Here is a 24184-nt window from a genome sequence, read left to right on the forward strand (position 1 = left end):
CTGGGATTTTCTACCATATTTTAAAGTGAAAGTACCCTTCATTCATCTTTGAGATTTTTCATAAGGTGATCACTGTCGTTGGGTGAACAAAGTGTTTAAGATTAGCTAATTCTATAATCATCTAGTTCATGTAATACCCACTCACTTCTTGCTTATGTTCTGAATTTTTCCTATTGCTTCTTTGATTTTACTGTTGAATCTTACCATGAAATAGTAAAATATGTAGCATGTGCATTGGTCTAACTAGATTTAGATGAAAATTGGCAGATAGTTAGTACCCCAAAATATGGTGTAAAAATCATGTATAACTTTTATATTAGGGGGCAAGGAAGGGTAAGATTTAGAAGACTAAGGGCACAGGAAAAGATGATTGTGTGTGCAAAAATATAATTATCACAGAAGCACTTGCATATAATATTGGTATTCATAACCTAATGGAAGATGATGAAAATAGAGATCAAGAAAAATAAAAAAAACAACTCAAAAAGCAATGAATCCTTCACCCACCAGTTGCAATAGGAGTTTTACTAGATTAATTTAGGTCTATGGTTTGTTTCCAGCTCAAAGGAATTTCTTCTGAATGGAAATTTTCAAGCTTTTTTTAATATAACTATTGATGGTGCTGAAATGCATTCAAAACTTGGTAGGCTCTACTATTGTTTTTTCAACATGATATTCCACAAAGTTGAGCTTGTTATCCCAGAATTTTTTCAAACAAATCTTTTAATGCTATCTGTCTGCCAATTTTCATCAATATCCGAGTCCCTTGTGAATCTCTCTCTTTGGGGAAGATGTTTCTCGCTGAAAAGAAAAATTTCTCACAATAGCAAGTGGGATGGTTGTCAGGCATGAATTGAGAAGCAGAAGTTACCATAGAATATTGGTTTGTTATAATGAGGGTGATCCTCTGAACACAGGTGATGCAAAGAATATGGTTCAATTGTATTTGAGGGGTATGGAAAGTGATTCAAGGGAAATATTGCGAGAGTAAATACCTTGATGATGTTTCCTGGGTGGTTCTGATTTAACATTAACAGATAATTTCTGTTTGAAGGGGTTTCCTAATGCACCCTCTCACCCACTAATATGTGAACACAGGAGCTGGCATTAAGGCTGCGGGAACATCCTTTGAATGCTCTGTTGAAAATATGGCTGACAATTCACCCTCCTCCAAATCAGTTGATCTATAATGGACTTCAGAAAATGGTAAGAAGCTGTTATATGGAGTTAATTCAGAAGTGTTAGGAAATAATGGAAAGACGAAAAGAACTTCATAAGTATTAGAAATTATGTAATTTGGAGGAAGTGAAGATTTTCAGCAAAATATGGCATAATTTGAAAAATTTGCTGTTCAATTGTAAAGCATTCACTGTAATTAGCCACAAAATAGGAGTTTTGTGACTTTTTTTTGAGTTAAGAAAAATGATAGGACAAATGTTACCTGGCCTAAAATATAATTATGCGTAACTCTCTACTAAAATTTAAGGTGGAACTTGACAATTGGGACAAAGTACCTGCATGTTTGGGAACTGAAATATTGAATAAATGAAGATAATCTTGACCTTGATCCTTATAAAATGTTTTCTTCTAAAATATTTTATCCCTTGTCAATGTAATTTTTATATTAGGGTCAACATGATTCTTAGCAATGCACAAGGTGCATTATTTTAATTAACGTGTTGTTGTGTGAATTAATAATTCTCATGAATTGCTTGCATTGTGATTGAGGTTTGAATTCTGTTCACTAATGCATAGTTGGTAGATATATTACCTATTATTTACGATATGATATTAAAATTGAAAAATATTATATTGTTAATGAATGGTTATCTTCAATTGTTCCCGGCTAAACTTTGTGGAAATTCATGTTTATCAAATGAAGAATACAATGTATCTTTCCACTGTCCTTTATTGACGTACAACTAGTTTCAATGCTCAAGCATCATGTCAAATTTGTACCTGATGATGATGCTTGAGCGTTGAAACTAGCTGTACGTGAATAAAGGACAGTGGAACGATACATTGTATTCTTCATTTAATAATGGTTATCTTAATTTGCACCAGGTAGCAGTAGATGGTGAGGAGATAAGAGATTCTCGTCATTGTCAAAAGATACTATAGCTCCTCCAGCTGACCCATTGTGTTCAAACAAGAGAGCATAGCTATTTATTTAATCTTTGATGACTGGGGTAGGAAATACTGTATCATCCCTGAAATTACAGTTTTAAGTACATCCATTTATGTGAAACAAGAGTCAAAGAGAATTTTATTACAGTCTCGTGTTTTAAGGTAGGTAAATGGAATATTTATTAATAAAGTTCAATACAAATTTTTAGACAAGTTGAATCAATTAAAAATGAAATAAAAATTATTATTCTTGGAGAAAAATTTTTCAGAAAAAAATTTAAGAACATATTTTTGCTATTGATTCCAATTTGGTGTGACTGCAAATGAGCTTTTTGACTATTTTAAGTGACTTTGGATGATACTAAATTTGAAGTAAGTTTAGTAATAAGTGTTCTCATCACTAGGAACTCTTAACTCCATTTTTTCCGACTAGTGTACGGTGAAATGTGGTACAAGAGTGGAAGATTAATGACAAAGTAATAAATAAACGTAGCAGAAGAGAGGTAATAGCAAGGTGTATCAGAAAAAGTTAATGGAGAAGATAAGATAGAGGTAAAAAAAATGCATTAAATATGCATATTGGTTTCATTGATGAGGATAGAGTTAACCTCATACAAACCTCAACAAAGCAAGTGAAATTCTCACAGCATTGGGGGAAGGGGGGGTAGTTCCCATCCCTATGCTATCCATGGCTTCCCACAAATATCCGATAAATCACTTTGCTGGGGGTGTTCTAAGTCAATAGACATTAAAAACAGGCCTTGCAGCCATTACAACTCTTTTTATTTGCTAAGTTACTGCAACTTGTTGAAAGATATTGGGATTCTGAAGGTTATGATAGAATGGAAAATGCTAGGTTATATGTGGATGCAGTAGGAAGAAAGCGTTTGGATGGTATGAAGAAGGAAATTATATACAGCTAAAAACTGGTCACATAATAGTTGTTTGAGACTGTCCTAAACCTACCCTCCATTAGCTCATGGTACATAATTCTTTCTCAGGAGTTTTCCATTAACTAGGTGAATTTCCTCTGTCACATTTTTTATTCATGTTTGAATGTTTTAAGCTTTTTTTGAATGTTTTCCAATATTCTTATGTTGGATTGCACTGAATTGAAATAGCTAAATTAAACTGGCCTGGTGGAGGGCGAGGGGTTGTAGAATTAGTTGAGGAAAACCACATTATAAATGAGGAGTGAATATAACAACACCCTGAGTTTAGAATATATGCACGTAAAATACTCTACATTATTCATTCATCTGCAATACTTCTGGGGAGGAGTTGAGATTAAACTCGGCTATTTTTGGTACATTTTCATTTTATATTGGTATTCTACTGGTTGAGGTAGGTTTTGGATGGACTTTACATTTGTACCACTATAAATTTACTTACCTGTCTTAACAGAAAACACAGCCTGACTTAGGACAGTACTACGAGTCCCTCTTCTATTTTGTGTACTTCTTTTTTCCCTTAATTTCATCCCGCAACTCCATCCTATTCCTCCCCCTTCCTCGTTTGCTGTTCTCCTGTCAATAAAGTCTTCAACATCCCATTCCCAATCATAATGCTCTGAATCCATCCTTCCTGTTTCTCTCTATATGATGTATCCCTAAAATCCCTGCATTAAAGTTAGAAATCCCAAAATTAAAGGTAGATTTTAGATGGACCCAACTACCAAATAAATATTTTGTTTCTCCTAACACAACACAACATTCTACTCTACAATAGGTCCCTTCTCATCGCTGTATACTTCCTTACTCCTTTCATCCTGTCCAACATCTGTATCCTATTTCTTCCCCTTCCTCACTTGCCTAACATTCTCCCCTTCATCATAGTCTTCAACTAACCATTCCCAATCAAAATACTCTGAATCCATATTTCCTGCCTCCTTTGGATTTCTCTAAATAACCCTCTTTCCTCCCCCATCATACCTATAGCACTTCCTCGTTTGTTTTCCTTTCTGTCCACTTAACCTTCTCCACGCCTTCATTTCAAAAGCCTCCAATCATTCAAAAGCCTATCATCCTGGTTCATCGACCATGTTTCCGCACTGTACAAAACCGCACTCCATATTAAAGTTTTGTCAAGCCATTTCTTAACCTTCTGACTCAAAGTTCCTGGCATCATTTCTATCCTCCTTGTGAAAGCTTTGAGTTGTGCAATTTTTCTACTCTGTCTCTATTTTCTCCTATGACCATTTTAGTCCAGAACACTTCCAAGATGTGTAAACTGTTCCATCGGCTCTAGTTTATGAACTCCCTATTTTAATGTTTACTCTAGCCTTCCTCTTTCTCGAAAACTGACTTTAATCAGCTTTGTTTTGTTTACATTTACTCACATCCCATACTTATTGAACTGGCTTTCCAACGTGATCTGCAATGTTTATAAACCCTTGCTTGACTGGGAAATTAAAAAAGCTTGATCATCACCAAAACTGATTTTATGAATTCTCCACCAATTTTCATTCCTATCTCTAGGTCTTCCCATGCCTCTTTTTTAATTTCCTCCACATATGCATTGAAAAGCACAGGTAATTACGGACACCCCTGCCTTACACCTCTTCTTAACACTGCCCATTTACATTCTCTGTTCCCCACTCGCATATGAGCCATCTGAGACATGTACAGGTTGCAGATTAGCCACCTATCCCTCTATTCTGTTCCTATTTTCTGCAATATATTAATTAGTTTTTCCGAACTCATTCTACCATAAGCCTTTTAAAAACTGTGAGACAGACAAATAAATCCTGATTGTATTCTATCTTCCCCTCTGTCAGTGATCTCATTACTGCAATGGCATCACGAGTGCCTGTCCCCTTCCTGAACTTAAACTGCTCATCCCCTAAGTAATCATTTGCCCTACTCTCTATCCTTTTATTAATGATCCTGAGCCCCACTTCACCTTCATGCAAAATCGTTGTCCTCACATATGGCTGCCCTTCCGTTTCTTTTGTGAAGGAACTAAAACTGATCCGATGGATTCTTCTGGCCAGTTTCCTGTCTCATAAATTTATTTATTTATTCAGTATTAGTCCGAAAACAGCACATTTTGGCCTTTACATCGAACTATTAACAACGATAACAATGGTCATATTTACAAACACCCAAGCCCTAGGTGGAGGAAAACTCACCCAGGCAGGAATCGAACCCGCGACCCTTGGAATGGCAGACAAGGACATTACCCCACCGCCACCGGGGTCGGCGGTGGGGTAACGCTACTAATAAATATAAAATAAATAAATGCTACTAATTAGTCCATAAAAACTCTTCCTCACCCCAATTCCTTAACCTTCAAGTAGTTCCATGGGAATGTTGTCTACCCATATGTCCTTATTTCAATTCCCTTAATCCCCTCTCTATCTTGCCATTGAGTAAGCCCGGACTTAAGTTGTCTTCATCTACATCACATTCTCTTTCTATGCCTACCTTGACTGATTGAGTGACTTTACCTGATATACATTTCTTCAATTCATTCCTTCCATTTCTCTTGAATATTCTTTGGTTCAAATTATATTTACTCTGGCTTAGCTTGGATTGTTAACACAGATTTTCTCTTCTTACTTCCCGATAGTAGTTTAACCTATACATGTATATACGAGGTCTATCCAAAAAGTATTGCGAATTTTGAATTTCCATGGGTAACATATATTTGATTTTTTTGTGGCATTATGTATGGTACTTATGTCTCTCCCTTATGCCAAAAGGTTCGGCCTTTTTGACAGCTGATTTGCTGGGACGTATTTTGGCTTGTCATTGATTTTTGCCTGTTCCAAAAATTGGATCAAAGAATCTGTATCAAAATTTGTGAAAAACAAAATAAGGGGTGCGGATGCGTTCCGAATGTTGACAGTAGGATATGGAGAAGCTACCTTGGCCTGAAGTAACGTTTATCAGTGGTGTAAAATATTCTCAGAGGGCTGAGAAGATGTGAAGGACAAAGAGCATGCCGTACGCCTGAGCACGTCAACAACAGACGAAAACATTGATGAAGTGAAGAAAATAGTAATGGCCAATCGTCGAATCACTGTTAGAGAAGTTTCTGAGGACCTAAACATATTGTTTGGCTTGTGCCATTCGATTTTTACCAATGATTTGGGCATGGCACGGGCTATCGCAAAATTCGTACCAAAATTGCTCAATTTTGACCAAAAACAGCAACGCATTAACTTTGCTAATGACTTGTTGGACTTTGTCCGCGATGACACAATGATGTGCGCGTGTGTGTGTGTAGGAAATGATTAAAGAGGCATGGGAAGAACTGGAGGTAGGAATGAAAGTGGGCGGGGAATTCGTAAAATCAGTTAGGTTTGCTGATGACCAAGCTTTGGTTTGTCAGTCAGCCAAGGGGTTGCAAGCATTGTTTAGTGAATTGGAAATTCAATGTGACAGATATGGGATGACAATTAATATAAATAAAACAAAGGTTATGCGATTTTCTAGAAAGAAAAAGGCTAAGCTAAACATTAAATTAGGAGGGCAAAAACGAGAGCAGGTGGAACACTACGTACTGTATCTCGGAGATGTTTGGGACCAACATGGTCCAAGTAGTAGGGACGTAAGGCAAAGAATTGCACTAGGCAAAGAGGCTTTCACAAGAGGGAGGGAGGTGATGACAGGGAGGCTCAGTAAGGATGTTAAGAAAAGGCTCATTAAAATTTTGATACATGTATGGAGTGTATTTGTGTCGACTCAGAAATATGGTCAATGAAGCAAAAAGTGACAAAAATCTTGCAAGAGTGAAGGCTTTGTTGGACGGGGATCGCAGATTAATTGTTCGTACGATTCATGATGAACTTGACATCCCTAAAAGGTGCAAGATGTGCATCAACTTGGACCTAAAACATGGGCATGAGAAAGGTGTGTGCAAAGTTGGTGCAGCAAGTGCTCTCAGAGGTAGAAATGTAAACTTGTACATGGATGTGCATAGAGCTTCTCTACAATGCGAGTGGGGATCCAAATTTTATGACTTTGCCTCACCAGAATTCCTCTTCCCCCACCTCAAATCCGTGCTGAAAGGCTTAGTGGCCATGGCTTAGTGGAAGCATTGAAACAGTTCACGACAATGCAGAATTCTGGGTGCTACCTTTTAGAAGACATATGAGGCATGAAAAACCCACTGGCAGTGGTGTGTAAATTCACAAGGGTGCTAATTCAAAGAGTTTTGTGTGAATATATCAATTCTGGCGATTAGTTTTCTTGATTGACTAAGTCCTACTTTTTGGACAGACCTAGTACATTATATTCATCCTCTTGTTGTAGTAAAGATATATCATGCGACATGCGAAGGTAATGGAAAGAACTTTATGTTACTTGACTTGAAATAAAATGTGTCCCAAACAGAGGTAGGCAATCTTATCTTCACTTGTTTATCCTACTGATAAGGGTGATGAAGGTGAGAAAATGGGCGTCAAGATCATTACAACAGTGGGGAAAAGATTACACAAGCACCATTATTATCAACATAGCATGGTCCACTGGGAAAATGGTATGTGTTGTCAATTGGGAGGGCAGCTAGTAGAGGTGTTAACATAAACATCTTTAATTAAGAATAACATTCCAATGCTAACGATAAAATGTATAAAAATATTTTTTATAAAGGCATGGGAATTGAGGAGCTACGAGGGTCATCCGGAAAGTAGTACCCGTTCGTGAAATAAAGACACAAAAGTAAATATTAACAAACATAAAAAATTTTATTTGAAAGAGGATACTTTAAACTACTTCTCAACATAATCTCCAAGCAAATTAAGGCATTTGTCATAACGTGTGACAAGTTTCTGTATTCCTGCTGCATAGTCCTTCGCCGCCAGCTCATTGAGATACGCGAGGGACCCATCTTGCACAAATTTTTGCATAATGCAGATGGTGTTTAACAATTTCATGAACAATTGTTCGAGAAACATTGGGAAAATGCTCACAGATGTCATCAATTGTGACGCGCCGATCGTTCCTCACGAATTCGTCAACTGAGCTCACCAGTTGGTCTGTAATGACAGACGGTCTCTCCGAACGCTCATCGTCGTGTGTGTTCCCCCTCCCCATGTTGAAGTTGCGACACCACCGCCGAACAGACGACTCGTCCATTACATTGTCTCCATACACCTCCTTTAATTGGCGATGAATATCACATGGGCGAACGTTTCTTGCATTGAGGAATTTAATCACTGCCCTCACTTCACAACTGGCGGCGTTCTCAATTTTTTTAAACATTGTAAACAATCACAGAAATAACACAGGCAATGCTAGCGTCACGCAACTTGGCTCAGAGAAGGCAGACAAGCCACTGAAGCTATCTGACCTCGTCCAGCGGCTACTCGCGTCGTCAGCACTTCATGCGGCACGAACGGGTACTACTTTCCGGATGACCCTCGTATATCAAATGATAAATTATAGGTTACGGATGGAGAATGTGATGGACTCATCAAAATGCAGAGTCATCACACTATTCTTGCCAAAATTTACTATACAATAAATTTGACAGATTTAAGGGTAGAAACCACTTTAAAATATTAACATACTTCCAAAATTACTGAAGGGGTGAAAGTGATGATAGTAGAATGCAGAATAGTTTCCATTTAGGAAAAAATTAGAAACATTTGTTTACAAAGAAATTTTATGTCCACTCAAGCATTCTGAATTGCACATTGCTCTGCATGAAAAATAATCTTACAACAACAGAAATAGTAAACTAACACAACAAATGAATCAGTTATTCTAAAAGAAAAATTATTACTAAACAGTTTATCTATGAAAAAGTTGCAGTTTATAAAATATCAACACTATCATGAGTCTTTTTAAACTACGGATTGGCAGTTTTGCATTTCTTTTGATCAAATTGTCCCACTGCATCATCAAATCCTTGCCACTTCTTCTCCACGTCTTCTTCATCAATTTCATCCTCACACTCAAAAGATTCCTGCTGATTAGGACCTCTATATTCATATTTCCCCAAATTTGGATATCTATCACACATTTTATGATACGCACAACACAGTTTTTTGAATTCTTGAAGGGTTGTCCTGAACGATCTGATGTTGGGGTTGACATCACTCAAGAGGAAGAATTCATCCACCATGTCCTCTCTTGAGGGATACTTAGAACCTTCACCTGTGGGATGGTAAGGAAAAATATTAAGAGAGAAAAGTATATTACTTGGGTGATTTGATTTCTGGGTTGAATTGTGTATTTCAATCAATACTTGAAAACCTTAATTTCACTGAACAAATGTTATTGACACAAAATGTACCAAATCCAAATTTCCTTAAGAAGAAACTCATTTAAATATACTCACACAATGTCAAAATTATCTCATTTACCATGAATTATGCTTTTCATCATTAGATATTAGGGGGATGGTTTCAAACATGAAAATTACAAAAACTTTGTTGTGATGGACCATTTTCATTTTCAACAGTTTCTTTTTAGACCTACATGCATATCATCCAATGCTAATTAATCCACAGTTGGTCAATACCTTCCATATCATGTAACTGTCTCAACTCTGCAAAATAGGCATTTATTTATTCTGTAGGCACAATCACCGCCTCATTCGAATATCTCCTTTTTTCCAGCCTTAACTTAAATTTTGGAACATGTAGTAGTATGAGGGAGTTCACACATGAAGAATAGGGGATAAAGGTTGGGAGTTGTAGCATTAATCATTTTGTGGTGACAGCTACAGAGAGTTGAGTTGGTTTGTTTTTGTAATGGAAAAGGATTTTGATTGGGCTGATCATGGATGTTTTTCATCAGGGATGAAATGCCACCATCAGTCCAGGGGATTTTGCTGAAAGAGCTGGAAACCAGCCTTGGAACATTTACGATCTCATTTGACATCAATAGTGAATAACAGTGGAAATCACCTTACAGACAACTTTCTCATATCCAATGTTGATGCAAAATATTATGGACCCGTTGATTTGAAATGCTTACAGCATTACCAATCTTGAATTTCATCATTTATTTTTGGAGTAGTGACCTTAACCTCCAAAACACTCAACATTACATGTGCTCATATGGTCACTTAGTAAATTTTGAAACCACTTGTGAACCATTCAAATCAAAGGTATAGATATGATAATATTAATCAAGTTTCTCATTGGACCCCAAGGTAAATTGCCTTTCATTAAATAATGTTTGATCAACACACAATATACTATCACATTCCATTTCTGGAAATTGACTTGTTTGATTCAAATGAATGCTATACTAAAGAGTAATTCGTAAGAGCTTGGAGAAACTTGGTGCTTGAAAACTTAAAGGGAGGCTAATAACTGAAACCGATCTTAAATACACACCAGTGGTGCCACTCTGATTATTCATAAACGTTGTAACTACCATCGTCATGCATACACTTTCTCTGTACTAAGTGCAGAGTAAGAATAAGAGTAGAATAAGAACTATCCATGGCAAAGGAGAACACTCACTAGTGTTGATATAGACCTGTTTAAGAGAGAGCTATTAAACTGGGCACAGTAAAGATGGGAAAGGCATTCCAAAAATACATACCTCCTTTGGAGGGTGGAAAAAGATTGGCAGCTGTGTGCTTGATGTACTTTTGCCTTGATGAAAAAAACGTCCGCAGAACCTTTTCAACAAAGGAGAAAGGGAGAGGGATGATGGGTTCAGGGCGAGGAACAAGCCTCACTACACCAACATCCACCTTGGGCTTGGGGACAAAAGCAGAACCTGTAATTTTAAGATAACTACTGTCATAAGTCCATCGTCATAATTTATGTACGATATATGATAAACCCACACACATATTTTTCCAACCAAAGGATTCCCAAAATCCAAATAGAAGGTAATCTAATGGCTAAAAATAAGTTTTAGAAGGATCCTAAAATATATTGTACAGCATAGTATTTCACATGTATTGTTACTTCTAAACCACAATACAATATTTAAAATCTTTTATATTGTCATTTTTCAACTGCACACATTTTCTATCTCCTTTAATAGTCAAAATTGTAAATTTATATTCCTCCCTCTGCATCACTGACTGAACATTCTCCCTCATTTAACAAAATACCATTAACTTTTTAACACAAATTACTGGCAAGTTCTAAGCTAAAAATATTAGATCTTATGAATAGAAAGTTAAAAGTAATTATAAATTTTTATTGTTTTTGTTTCTTCAGTGTATACTATGTCCTCCAAACTTGTCCAAAAAAAAACTTTGTCAAAGTTTCAAAAAACCGAGGTGCCTAAATCAAGTTTAAATTAAAAATGTTCATTATCCCTAACCAGTTACCAGATATCCATGGTGACTGTTAAAAGTCGATGATACTCAAGAGTTGCTAACATTCCCCTGGCCTTGAATCATATTATGTGCTCTGAATTAACATTGATCTTATCACATCGTCCCAATTCCATTAGAAATGACAGCCAAAACAATTTAATTTTTTAGTTGACTTTGATTTTTTTTAAGGTAATCTACCAGTTAAGGTAGGTTTTTGGATGGACAACTACCAAACAAACATTTTATTATTCCTAACAAAACAAAAAAATCCATCATCCTACTCTATATCAGGTCCCTCTTCATCTCTGAGTACTTTCTTCCTCCCTTCATCCCGTCCAACATCCCTATCCTGTTCCTTCCCTTTCCTCGTTTGCCTAACATTCTCCCCTCAATTACAGTCTTCAACATCCCGCTGCCGGTCAATACCCCCTTCAGCCACTTTCCCTGCCTCCAAAGGATTTCTCCCAACAAACCCCTCTCTTCGCCCACCATACCAAGTACTTCCTCGTTTGTTTTCTTCTCTGTCCATTTCACCTTCTCCATTCTTCTCCACACCCACATTTCAAAGGCCTCCAGTCTACATCTATCCTCCTGCTTCAATGACCACGTTTCCGCGGCGTACATAGCTACGCTACAAATTAAAGTTTTTACGAGTCTTTTCTCAACATCCTTACTCAACGTCCCCGTCATTAACTCCCTCCTCCTTGTGAAAGCCTCTTTGCCTAGCGCAATTCTTCGCCTTACGTCCCTACTACTTTGACCGTGTTGGTCCAATACACTACCGAGATACGTAAACTGTTCTACCTGCTCTAGTTTTTGCCCTCCTACTTAAGATTACCTAATTAAGCTGCCTGTTGATTCCATTGATGCATGTTTTGATAACAATAGTATCATATTTCCCAGCACATAAGATGTACCCTGATTTTTCAGACTACAATTATGAAAAATACTGAATGGTTACATTAAAAAATTATTAGCTCCACGTAGGATCGTATCGTAGAATCCCATAAATTTGTTATCACATCTGTTAAATCATTTCGGCAGTTATTTTCACTGGGATTATAACTTTCTTATTACACAATGTCATCTTCACTTCCATGAAAAGCACGGATAATTTCATATTTTTAAAAAGACGTTACGATAGTCTCACTTTTAACTTTCCGCCAGGGCTTTTTCAACCAATCACAAACATTGGAAATCGACCGTTTCATTCTTTCCATTGATATGATGTCATGAGTTGGTGCCTTATAACCTTTCTTTCGTATTCAGAGGTAGTTTCAGCAGAAGCCATTTAGGAGTGCATTATTGTAGTTTTTTACTCATAATTCTGTTTGCCAAATCCACCTGCTCCATCTATTCCCACATCATCTTCTAAGCCAGATGTGATTCAAAACTCCTTTCAGCTGCCTCGTTTCTGTATTCTGAGGGGTAATTCACAGCTTCCAGTTAAATGCAATACCAGGGGACAATCTTCTCTGAATGAAACTACTTCCCTACGATATGTTTTCAAGAGATGTGCTTTATGATTTTAGGCATTAGTGTCTCAATAAAATTTTCTAAGCAATATGTTACACAGATACCCACCAACATCCACAGAAGAGAAAGTATTCAAGTTAAACACCACGACTACATATCCACAAAGTTGTGCAAAATAATTTGAGGGAACTTGCTTATGAAGCTGTGCTCCTGTATTATAGAAGACTAATGAGATATTAACACAAAAAAAAGAGAATGTAATTATATGTACACTAAAAATTAGTAATATTCCAAGTGCATATTTCTCTTTGATTTGAAATAAATGATATCAAACCTGGTATATCAAATTTGTGCTCCACATAGCACCAATTCTGGCACATAATTGAAAGCCGACAGCGTTGTACATCTCCAACTTTAGCAGCGATCCTTTGTGCCACTTCTTTCTGGAAGGTTAAGGTCATTGGAATTCTCCCATATGACCAAATGTTCTTCCTAAGTAAAGAATACACAAAACATGGTGAATTTGGTGAAAAGGCTAATGCATTTTCAAACACTACACGAAAACCCAACTCCATTAATGTATGTGGTTTGGATAAAAAGTATCGGGAACAATTCTTCCCTGATGTGATTGTACGTTGCAGTGTGCTCACATCACGCAGGCTCAGTGGTGGGAGGTCTGACCTACAACATGCACCAATCGCCTGCGAGCGTTTGTTCAGGCTAGATTATGTTTTTAGTGGACTTCTGTCCAGTGACTCGGCGCAAGCATAAAATGCAGCAAATGATTCAAGTGTGGCACGCCATCAAATTTTGTGTTGAAGAGGGGAAATTGGGTTTGTGTTGAAGAGGGAGAAAGAATTTTGAAGCATTATAGCCATATCTGAAATGAATTATTTTTCTGAAACTTTTCCTCATACTTTTTATACAAGCCTTGTAAACATATGGAAGAGTCAATTCGGTGCAAAAAGGTACAGTGATGTACATATCACCATACCTTTGTGATTAGGTGCCATTAAAACCAGAGCTTGGACATTATTAGAGAGTAAACACAACTTGATGACAACCCATTACCCTTCAAAAAAGAACAAAGCCCTAGTTGAGAATTGCAATGCAATCTTCAGGTCTGTTGAGTTATACTGTCTAAAGGGTTGATTAGTCGGGATTTCACTGGTTGGCTGAGCATCTAATCAATAATTGTAGATTATAATTACTGTCCTGAGTATTGTAAAGGGTAAAGAAAAAGTGGAATACTCAAAGAGAGTTCATGATTTACAGAAAGTTTTAAAGCCTGGATCATCAGCGAGTCTAAGTTGAAAACTACATGTGGGGGTATCGCAATGTTGCAGTGGCTAGCGTACTAGCTTCCCTCCCAGAGGGCCTGAGTTTCAATCCTAGAGACAGCAGATCCTTTGTTGTGGTATACTGATCCCTACTTGAAGTGCTTTGCAGAGAGCACTTAAAGTGAGCACACCATCTGTCTGATTGAACACTAAGCTGTGGACCCCTTGGTGCTAATGCCAATGTTAAGAGTACGCTAATGTCAACACTGGATTTCTCTACACCATACCTGCTTTCCCAACCATGCTTAATGATGCATATGACCTTAGCTGGTAGTCACCCCCCCTAAATCTACCACTACTAACTACATGTATATTCCAAGAAACTGCGGGAGAAGCCGCAAGAGTAACTTTTAACGGAGTCATCCGCTAATATGCAATGATTTTTACACTCTGAAATTGTTGCATTGAAAAACATGTGTATTAATGCAAGTTATCATTTTAGGCATGCACCATGAGAATGAGTTAATTAAATGCATGATATGGCAGTTATCATATGAAATCCTGTGAAATATCAATCAGCTATTTATATAAGGAATTAGGTACCTCAAAATCCATAATGTTATTCCTAATTTAATAGGTTTCAAGCTCTCTCTTGTTAAATAAAAAACATTATTGTTCAAAACTAAGAGACCACCCACATTTCTACTTTGGTAAATTCCCCATCCTTCCCTTCCCAATGTCGCATTGTATATGTCACTTTTCCATAAATTACACTAAATTTCTTGGAGATCTGGTCATCATAGTTTACACAAACATAATTTTGCATGGTCATGGGCTGAAAACTAAGTTGTGAAGATGCACTCAAGCCCCCGACCAGCCCAACACCCCCATTACACCTCATTAGTTTTCTCCACAAATCTGTCATTGTAGGGCAAAAATTTTCCATGACATCTGAGAATGTACTTTAATATTAACAATAGCATTTCAAGTATACCTGTTTGATACATCTCTCAACCAGCGAATAATAAGGGGAGTGGAAATGTTGAAAGGCAAGTTTCCCACCACCAGCAACTTGGGCATCCTCCCCTTCACTCGCTTCCCTCTATGTGGCCGCCACTCTTCCCTCTCTTCCTCCCAGCTGAACTCCTCTCCTTCTTGATCTAGATGTACTTCTCCCTCCTCCCAATTCAACCTCATTTCCTCAGGGAAGAGTTTGCTCATGTCAAAGCTGAGGACATCACCCCAGTGTATCTCCAGCCTCCCTTGGCAAGCATCCTCCAGCATCTAGATTAGTATTTCATAAGAGAGGATGCAGTGAACAGAGTGAACCATCACTAAGTACAACACAAAGTTAATTGGAAATTAAGATTCATTTTGGGGGTGTGATATGACTTGGTATTTTGAAATTGATACAGTGTCTTGCCTTTTATTCTTTGGCAAATGATTAAAAAGAGAAGAAAATGTAAACATTTGCTTTATCCAAAGTTTTGTATTTGATGAAATAAATCCAGTTAGAACAGAGTATTCCATTCATGCGGTCATATAAAAGACACAGAACATTTTCCTCACAATATCTCATTAAAACACAATTCAATATGTTACCAGATAAAGCATCAACATTTTTCAATGTTCTCTTTCCTGAAGGAAAAGGATTCATATTAAAACTTGGTTCTTAGTTAATTCTCCTCACCTTATTGCCAAAAGTGGAGGTATTTTCAAAAGTATCAGTAATTACTTGCAAACCAATTTAAGATTAAATGGATTTTATCTGCACTATGTAGAGGCATATACAGGGAGTAATTATGTGTGGCAATAATTTGTAGGTTTTGCACTAATCAGAGTTTAAATGTAAATATTATATCAAACACAAATAAGGCATACATATTAGTTAACTCACAAATAACTTTACCCGTTTAACTCTTATAGTACCAGCCTATTTTCCCTGGTATAGTGAAAACTGCCAGGTCTGTTTTGGTGAATTTGGAGGTTTGCATTATGAAATTTATATAAAGCCTAATATGAATGTGCTTTAGCTATTTTTTATGCATTCACTAAATAGTTATCGGTACAATAAGCAAATTCAATGATGTTGTTATCTTGTCTACACATTTAAAAAAAAAAAATAATTAAAATTATTTTTTTTAATTTAAACTTTTACTTTCAGATTAGGATATTTTGTCATAATTAGCTCATACTACTGTTACTTAGCTCACAGAAATAGTTTTATACTTTACAAATATTTTAAATAGTTAGATTGAATATACCAAAATATGTACTGAAGTCCCACACATGTAATTTAACATTCGCACTTATGTTCAGGATAACATGCAGCATTAAGAACTTTCCCATATTTATTACATATTCTATGGCTTTTTTTGCTTGCCCTTCCCTATTTCACTCCTTTGCTAAACAGACAATCGTCATCTTCCTTTTTTCAGGTCTTTTTCTAAAATGGCTTCTTATCTTGTCAGACATGTTCCTCTGATTTCCCACATTTCTCTATGAGCCATTCATTTCCACAATCTTCAACAATACTAAAAGCAAAATGCAAAAAAGTCATAGGGTTTTTATCAGATGGGAGATTTTCTTTATAAACTATACAGCCGTTAAGGATCAGTCATGAAAATATGTTGAAGCCAATTATTTTTCCTAGTATTTCACAGTCCATCTCTCATTAAGATAGGTGTACAGCATATTGTCAGATGCGTCGATTCCATCCATGTAATCATTATATGATTAATGGTTTCAATAACACAATATTCTTATGTCTGTCTATGTTTGAGTGAGTGTTTAATGTTTTCTGCTTTGGAAATGGTGGATAATAAGATAACTAGAAAATGTGACTTCTTCTTGCACACAGCAGCAGCAAGAATAGGGCCTTGGCGGAATGACACCGTCACTCCTACAGCTTACTTTTCTGTCAGTTGTTTGGGTAAGAGTTCCATATTTCTAAGAATGGTACTAGCAACATAACAACCTAGCTCATGAATTGTTTCACCAGAGGTACAGACATAAAAAAAATGATCCACAAAAATGTTAATCTTTTCGTAGGTAGTTCCCCATTTTCAATAATTTCATTACTACATGATATCCTAGAAAATTCTTTTGGATGTCAGTTTTATCTACTTCAAACTTTTCTCTTCTATATATAAAAAATGCCAAACAATAGTTAATGACAAAGTCACACAACATCCAAAATTTAATACTCCACTGATTGTGGTGATTATTTGGTAGGTACTGCTAGAGCTGTGTATAGTTATTTGTTCCAAAAAAGCTCTCATCAACACTCGACTGCATACGTGTAATGGTATCTGAACAAGATATTTGCATGATCGATGAGGTTGAATTTTGGCACACGGGTCGTATCCAGGTCCAGCAAGATATTTTTCATCAACTAGGTGAAAAAATTTTAAGCTTCTTGGAAACATTTCATGGAACCATGGGAGACATTGGGATTTGTGAGAAAACCAGCATGAAGCTATTGTTGGTCACCTAATTACACCCATATTTATAATGCAAGCAAAGAAGACTTTCAGTACAGACAAAGTTATATTGGTCCATTTATGTGAACAAGATTCAAGAGATAGATTTGCATAGAACATAAGAAAATTATTTGCGCATACATTTGTTTCTTTTACCACTGCTTTCAAAAGAGCATTTACACAAAATAAAAGCAACTGATCGGAGCTGCAGTTGAAATGGGTGCATACTTTGGTCCTGGTAGCTCTCAATACACATAATTGGATTTGGGAGGGTTATCTTTGCTCTCAAATACTTCCCCCAAGCATCTTCCCAGGAATCAGCTACTACTTCTTCTCTATCCAAATCTTTAAACAGGGAACACCCTAGGAAGGAGATATTCTACGTTTTTTGACAAAGTAAATCCAACAGAATGAATAGTTGAGTAATCATTGTCACTGTTAGTCTTTCCTAAGCAATACCAAAAGGGCTACTATGGAGAATCTCATACCAGAGTGAAGATAAAATGTTTAATTTCCATTGAAATGAATCATCATGCATTATCAGAAAAGTGGGATGAGGTAAATAGTGCTTTCCACAAAGATGACCTTATAATAATACAAAGACAAGCTTATAAGTAATACAGAGATACATGATGAAATGTAAACTTATATTAAGTTGATACAGCATCTGCTATGCACGAAAAGATGATACGCTACAATGCAGAACACTCCATACGTTGAAAAAACCAAAATGTGAACACATTTCGTTTTCATCATGAAAATTTGTCAGCACTAATAACAAAGCATAACATCCTCAAACATTGTCTACGAAAGCTTTGCGGTGCACTCAAAAGTAAAGGGGAGAGCAAAAAAACACCCGGCTGATGAATCGACCTGCTGGCACTATAAGGGTTCATTTACTTATACCAGTTTACTTAGCATTATTAATTAGCAACTGAAAGCAAGGCAGCAGAGAAATAAACAAGCATCTGAAATGGAAAATATAAATTAGAGAAAATGACACATTGTTTTTTTAAAGTAGAAAACTTTTTAAGTTTTGGAAAATCATTTGACTAGATAGATGATCCCTCCAGGGGAAAATTTACCCTCCCAGAACTGCTACATTTTCCTGGACTGCCCTTTTTCTACTGGCAAGAAAATTATAAGTCATAGAAAAATGCTCAGATTGGAAGAGACCAATATCATAATTTCACTTTTGATCCTCCCTCTCAAATAATCTATTACTTACCAGAGAATCTGAAATAAAATTCTAATTATATCTCTCATTCACCAGCCAAACTAATATTTTTTTTCTTTAAGAAACTGTGGAGCATAATCTACCATAAAAATTAATACACACCTCAAGAGTGGGACTGAACCGCCGGTCCTTCTCAATGAGGGTGACTTGCTTGGCTCCATTATTCAGAAGTGCTCTAGAGATGCCGCCTGGACCAGGCCCAACCTCCACTGCATACATGTCTTCCAAGGACCTTGACTTGTAAGCAGTCGCTTTAGCTATCTTGTTTATAAGCCTCGAGTCAAGGAGGAAGTTTTGAGAGAGGCGTTTCTGGGCAGTGAGTCTGTACAAGAGAAGCAGGTCCCTAATTGTGGGCATGGGAGGCAGGCGAAGGTTATTGGATAATTTAACTGAGGTATGCATGTGCATTCTGCCAATTTTCATGACAATCGAACCTCTATAAACACTGAAGTTTGCCATGGCTATGCTATTTGTTAACCCCTGTGAAGGAAACAATAATTCATTTATTTAAAATGAATAGTCAACTAGTAGTGCAAAGTATATGTTACACTAAGATTAGCCATTACATTTCCTGAGTTTAAGGCTCACTATGGCACAATCATTTGCTCACATGTGAAAATCTAAAAGTTATCATATTTACTCAATTCTAATGTGCACTTTTCTCGTTTTGATTTTGGGTGAATCTTCATGGTAGTAGTTTTGAGGGGAGGCGACCGACAGCTAAGGTCATTTGCGCCATAGGAGATGGACAGGAAAGGATGAAGGGTGGAGAGAAACCCGGCGTCGGCATTAGCCTACTCTTTACGAAAGGCGCCAAGGGGTCCGCAGTTTAACGTCCCATCCGACGGACGGCGTACTCACTCAAAGTGCCCTCCACAAAGCACCTCAAGTAGGGATCGAGATACCTCTGAAAAATATTCAACACCGCCGGGATTTGAGTGAATCTTCATTTGTGCCAAGGAATACATACATTTTTTTTTTGCCATGATGCACATAGGCACTTACGTTAACTAAAAATCTAGTAAAAAAATTAAAGGTGGATTCCATTTATGATGGCATTTTAAGGAGTATGGCAGTTTTTATGCCATCAGCATTGGTTTTAATTCGACTTTTCTTTCTGTAATTACTCCTTTCTTTGTATTTTTCCACCCAATTCAAAACCATCCCAAAACAACTTAGCTGATGCACAAGAGTAAATTTTTTGAGGGACTTCAACCACATCCAGTGGTCTCATAGTAAACTTCATTCATATATTTTCATGATGCATGAAATCCTGTTAAATTCTAAAAAGTAGAACCTTTTTTTATAAACCTATTCGATACAATTTGAGCAACCTTTACTTCATATACATGTATATTCCATCCTTCCAATAAATCATCATTCACATCCCCCAGAGTCAAGAAATCCCACTTTGGAAGCAGCTAGAGCCCTTAGCTTAAGTGGAAATATGGTGAAGAGCTTCAATTATTTCCCCAGATATAACCATGTATCTCCCATATTTTTATGAGAGTCGAAATGCAGTTTGATTTATCACCTTTGTGACCGAAAACATTGTCATCATAGTAATATTGCAAACTAATATGAATGTTACAAATTTATTGAATCAATCAAAATGTATGGGATGGGAAAAAATGTTGGAGACATCTCCTAATTCTTTTAGCCCATACCCACTTAGAACTTAAGAAAGTGACTACTCAGAGAGCCAAATAACATGACAGCACTACTCAGGCGGTGTAGTAGTCTATTGTTGCTTACAATTTAGAGTGAGCCATGTTCAAATCAGATAAATGACTTGAGACACCCAATCTAGCAATCAGAGCTGTGCAAATCTCTGAGGAACAAAACTTTGCAAGAAACCATTGTGGCACACAGAAAGGAAATGGCCCAACTATCCATAGTTGTGTGTGAATTCCAACTGCAATGGGATTGTGTTCTAAGTGAGATCTATCTTCAACCGTCAAAGCTAACCATCATTTGGATTATTTTGACCAGGTTTTTGCTACTACTAACATACATCCCTGCTGGTCCCTTCCACTTTGTTTACCCGCCTGTACTGTCTCTCCCTTCTGTAGGATTGCAGCAGTTCACCCACCAACTGAAGGCTCTCTTGTGCCTGCTAGAGATTTCTAGAACTCATTACCTCTTCAGATGACATCCACCTATTTACTGAGAATTCTACACGTTAGGTTCTAATTAATTTCTATAAATGAAATGACCTCTCCTATCTTTTCATTATATTTTCACCAAGGATAAATTTTATGAAGGACTTTCCGTAAAGGTGGCCTTGAATATTCATTATTGATAAATTTCCCATGAAAACTTAGTGATAAACAATAAGCTTTAAAAAAATCAGAGACAATTTAATTATACATATTTTTGTACTTCTTTCATTCACAAGACTATGAAGGGCTTGCTGCTAATAATTGCATCACCAATTAAGACTAAGAATTTTAACTCTAACATGCTGACAACATTACACATGGACCAGATTTCAACTTTCTTTGGCGACATAAGCTGTTATTCCCTTTCATATTTAATGATTTTTCCAGAATTACTAGGTTGCTTTAATTTCTATAAAAAAGTGAATATACCTAAAACCATGATTGGTACACTGAACGCCTGAGACTCTCTCATCCTGCCTTCTCTTTACCATTACACTATGGATAGTCTGCTGTCTTCTTCATGGTGACTTTAATTGTAGGTTGCAGCTGACTCAAATATTCCAAAAACAATTCAAGTTCCTCTCTTCTGTGCGGTCATACCGCAAATGTGACGTCCGCATCGCGGACTCTTTGAGCTGGTTTCTACTTCAAGGATTCTTTTATTCAACAGTCATTTTTACATGTAATATTGGTCACAACTGGTCATAGTGACGATCACACGGCTATCAATGTTTCCATTGAAAATATTTCCCATTTCAAGGAAAATGGGAGTTGGCGAGGCAAAAAATACCAGCTTACGGATGTCAGTTAGCATTCCTTCGAAGGCGAACCACACACTAATGCCTAGCTCAGCAGTCATTAATACTAAAATAACATAAACAATACCTGAATAGCTCAAATTCTGTGATATACAAACATCAATTAACCTTATCCCTAAAATTTTGTGAAGTTACATACTTCCTCGGAAAGCAATTTTATCGATTATTTTTAATTACCCAATTTTTTAACCCAATAAATTCTGAAGGACTTGCCCAAACAAATTTTCAAATATTTGAAATTTGTTTAAAAAACCATGAAAGATGCAAATAGTGAAACAGAAGAGATGATAGTAGACATTAATTCTGAGTGGGCTGTTTGCATGATTTTGCGTGAAATGTCCTTGGACTACTCTTCAAGGATACGGAATGTGCACCATTACACATCTTAAACTATCAGATTTAGAAGCAAAGAAAACGCTGCCACCACCTCTTAATAAGATTGATTGAGGATTTGGCTGGTTAGTTACCTGAATGTAGTCGGTCAGCTTTCTTGTCTTATTTGAAAAAAAGTTATGTCCCAAAAAATCATTTAGAAACACATCGATGCGCGTTATATTCATTTACTTTTCACTACTTGGCCAGTACATTAGAATTGCCACATTCTTATCAAACTTCCAACAAAAATTGGCAAAAATCAAGGTAACACGTTAACACATACCGTTGCCCTCGTGAGACGATTCCTATTTTAGTCAAACCCACTAACTATTAAAAACAGTTTGGTAATTAGGTCCACCAGATCACTTCTTCGTCTCAAGCACAGGAGGTTCAAAGTCATCCAAAAACTTCTCTTGTTTAACGGCAACTATAGAGTAAATGTAGATTCCAAATACCGCAGCAGTAAGAGAGAAACCAGTAATCAAATTCCCCTTTCTCATTTTTTGCAAACGCTCTGCTCTCTTTCGGGTTTGCTCTTCGATTTGACGAATATATGCTAGGTCAGTACGTCCGAGACTGGTACGATCAACCTGTGGCATTTCAGCACCTTCTACTTTCTTAGCCTGCAACATACATGTCTGTTAGATGACGTTTGAACGAAAATTCCTTTAACTTAAATTAGAATACATTTTGTGTAAATCATCATCATTTATTAACTAAATATAGCCGTGCTGCATAATCGATGCATTGTCACTAACGTTACGCTCCACAGTCAAAATAAACTGCCAAAATACTTCAAATTTATTAGGCTTTAGCAGTATCACGTTGTAAATTCAACAGTAGTACTTAAAATATGTTAAAGTACGCACCATTTTTATGTGTGTAAACAACATCGCAAATGAGTTTGAACCTCATAAGAACAATTCCATAACCTTAACACATTTTAATGTCTTCTCCGTTATATAATATAGATTTCGTTAATTTCTTCGACAAATATGATCGACCCCCACTTCAATACCGGTACCTAAGGGTAGAAGTTGACTGAGCAAATATTGCATGGCAGCCGCGACATGGTTGGTGAAAGTCGGTAACTAATGGACAACAAATGAAATGCGGAGTTGTGAGTAGCGGCGGAAAGTATGAACTTTGGTTTAATTACATAATTGTTTTCGTGGTATTTTTACAACGCGACTTACATTGTACATTTAAGTTGGGCTTATTCGCATCACCAGTATTTTTACATTGAAAATATTCCAAAGTTTTCTTTGAAAGCATAATTAAGTGCGAATGGAAAGAGAGTGGCTATTAAAAAAAAATCTTCGTAACTTGTGCGAAAGTGATTTTTTTGTGTTTAGGAATTTCAATTCCGTGAGATGTAGGAGACTTGCTGTGGTACTTCCTCAATGATTTTTTGCCAATGTAGGATAGTCTACATCGAGATAGCACATTTTGAGGAATAGGTTCATGGTTTGTGTTTTAATATGGGCGTACATATTTTTATTTTAACAGCTTTATTTTACCTTTTCATAGAGGTACATGATTATTTAAGATTTTTTTAAATTGAGGCAATGTTTAATTTTGTTCCTCAGCGATCTAGTGGTCAAGAAACAATTTTATTGTGCATGTGAGTGATTTTCAGAATTCCTTCTTATCAAAGATAATGAAATAGTTTCAATGTGACTGAAAATAAAAAATGTTTGTGCTCTTTTGAGGTAGTAAAGCATTTTTAAAGGTTTCAGAATATTGTTTTAATTTCCATGAAAACTATAATCCTACCAGGGATGCTTCACTGTCTATAACTCATGATTACAGGAGAATTTCTGATGAGGATGGTGCTCGCACTTGATAATCTTAATGCTATAAGTATACTTCTGGGATACAGGTGGATATTTTATTACTCACTTAATATTATGAAGTGGCTACAAACCAGTCTTCGTCATTTTTGACGCATGTAGTCAATATAACTTTTCACATGACCTATACGTCA

General features: G+C 36.6%; 2 protein-coding genes across 2 annotated transcripts; both read right to left on the reverse strand.

Annotated features, from left to right (window-relative positions):
• Positions 1-8727: 8727 nt before the first annotated feature.
• mtTFB1 (mitochondrial transcription factor B1) lies at positions 8728-22401 on the reverse strand. The gene is made up of 6 exons (XM_071595282.1): positions 22290-22401; positions 18945-19322; positions 15118-15407; positions 13178-13335; positions 10635-10814; positions 8728-9233 (listed from the first exon to the last, which is right to left on the reverse strand). The coding sequence occupies exons 1-6, from the start codon at positions 22380-22382 to the stop codon at positions 8926-8928; spliced, it is 1407 nt and encodes a 468-aa protein (XP_071451383.1). The 5' UTR covers positions 22383-22401; the 3' UTR covers positions 8728-8925.
• Ccdc56 (Coiled-coil domain containing 56) lies at positions 22365-23268 on the reverse strand. The gene is made up of 2 exons (XM_071595284.1): positions 23067-23268; positions 22365-22820 (listed from the first exon to the last, which is right to left on the reverse strand). The coding sequence occupies exons 1-2, from the start codon at positions 23088-23090 to the stop codon at positions 22560-22562; spliced, it is 285 nt and encodes a 94-aa protein (XP_071451385.1). The 5' UTR covers positions 23091-23268; the 3' UTR covers positions 22365-22559.
• Between the last annotated feature and the right edge of the window lie 916 nt (positions 23269-24184).

This window comes from Hetaerina americana, unplaced genomic scaffold (genome assembly GCF_022747635.1).
Source record: "Hetaerina americana unplaced genomic scaffold, ioHetAmer1.1.p SCAF_7, whole genome shotgun sequence".
Classification (NCBI taxonomy): domain Eukaryota; kingdom Metazoa; phylum Arthropoda; class Insecta; order Odonata; family Calopterygidae; genus Hetaerina; species Hetaerina americana.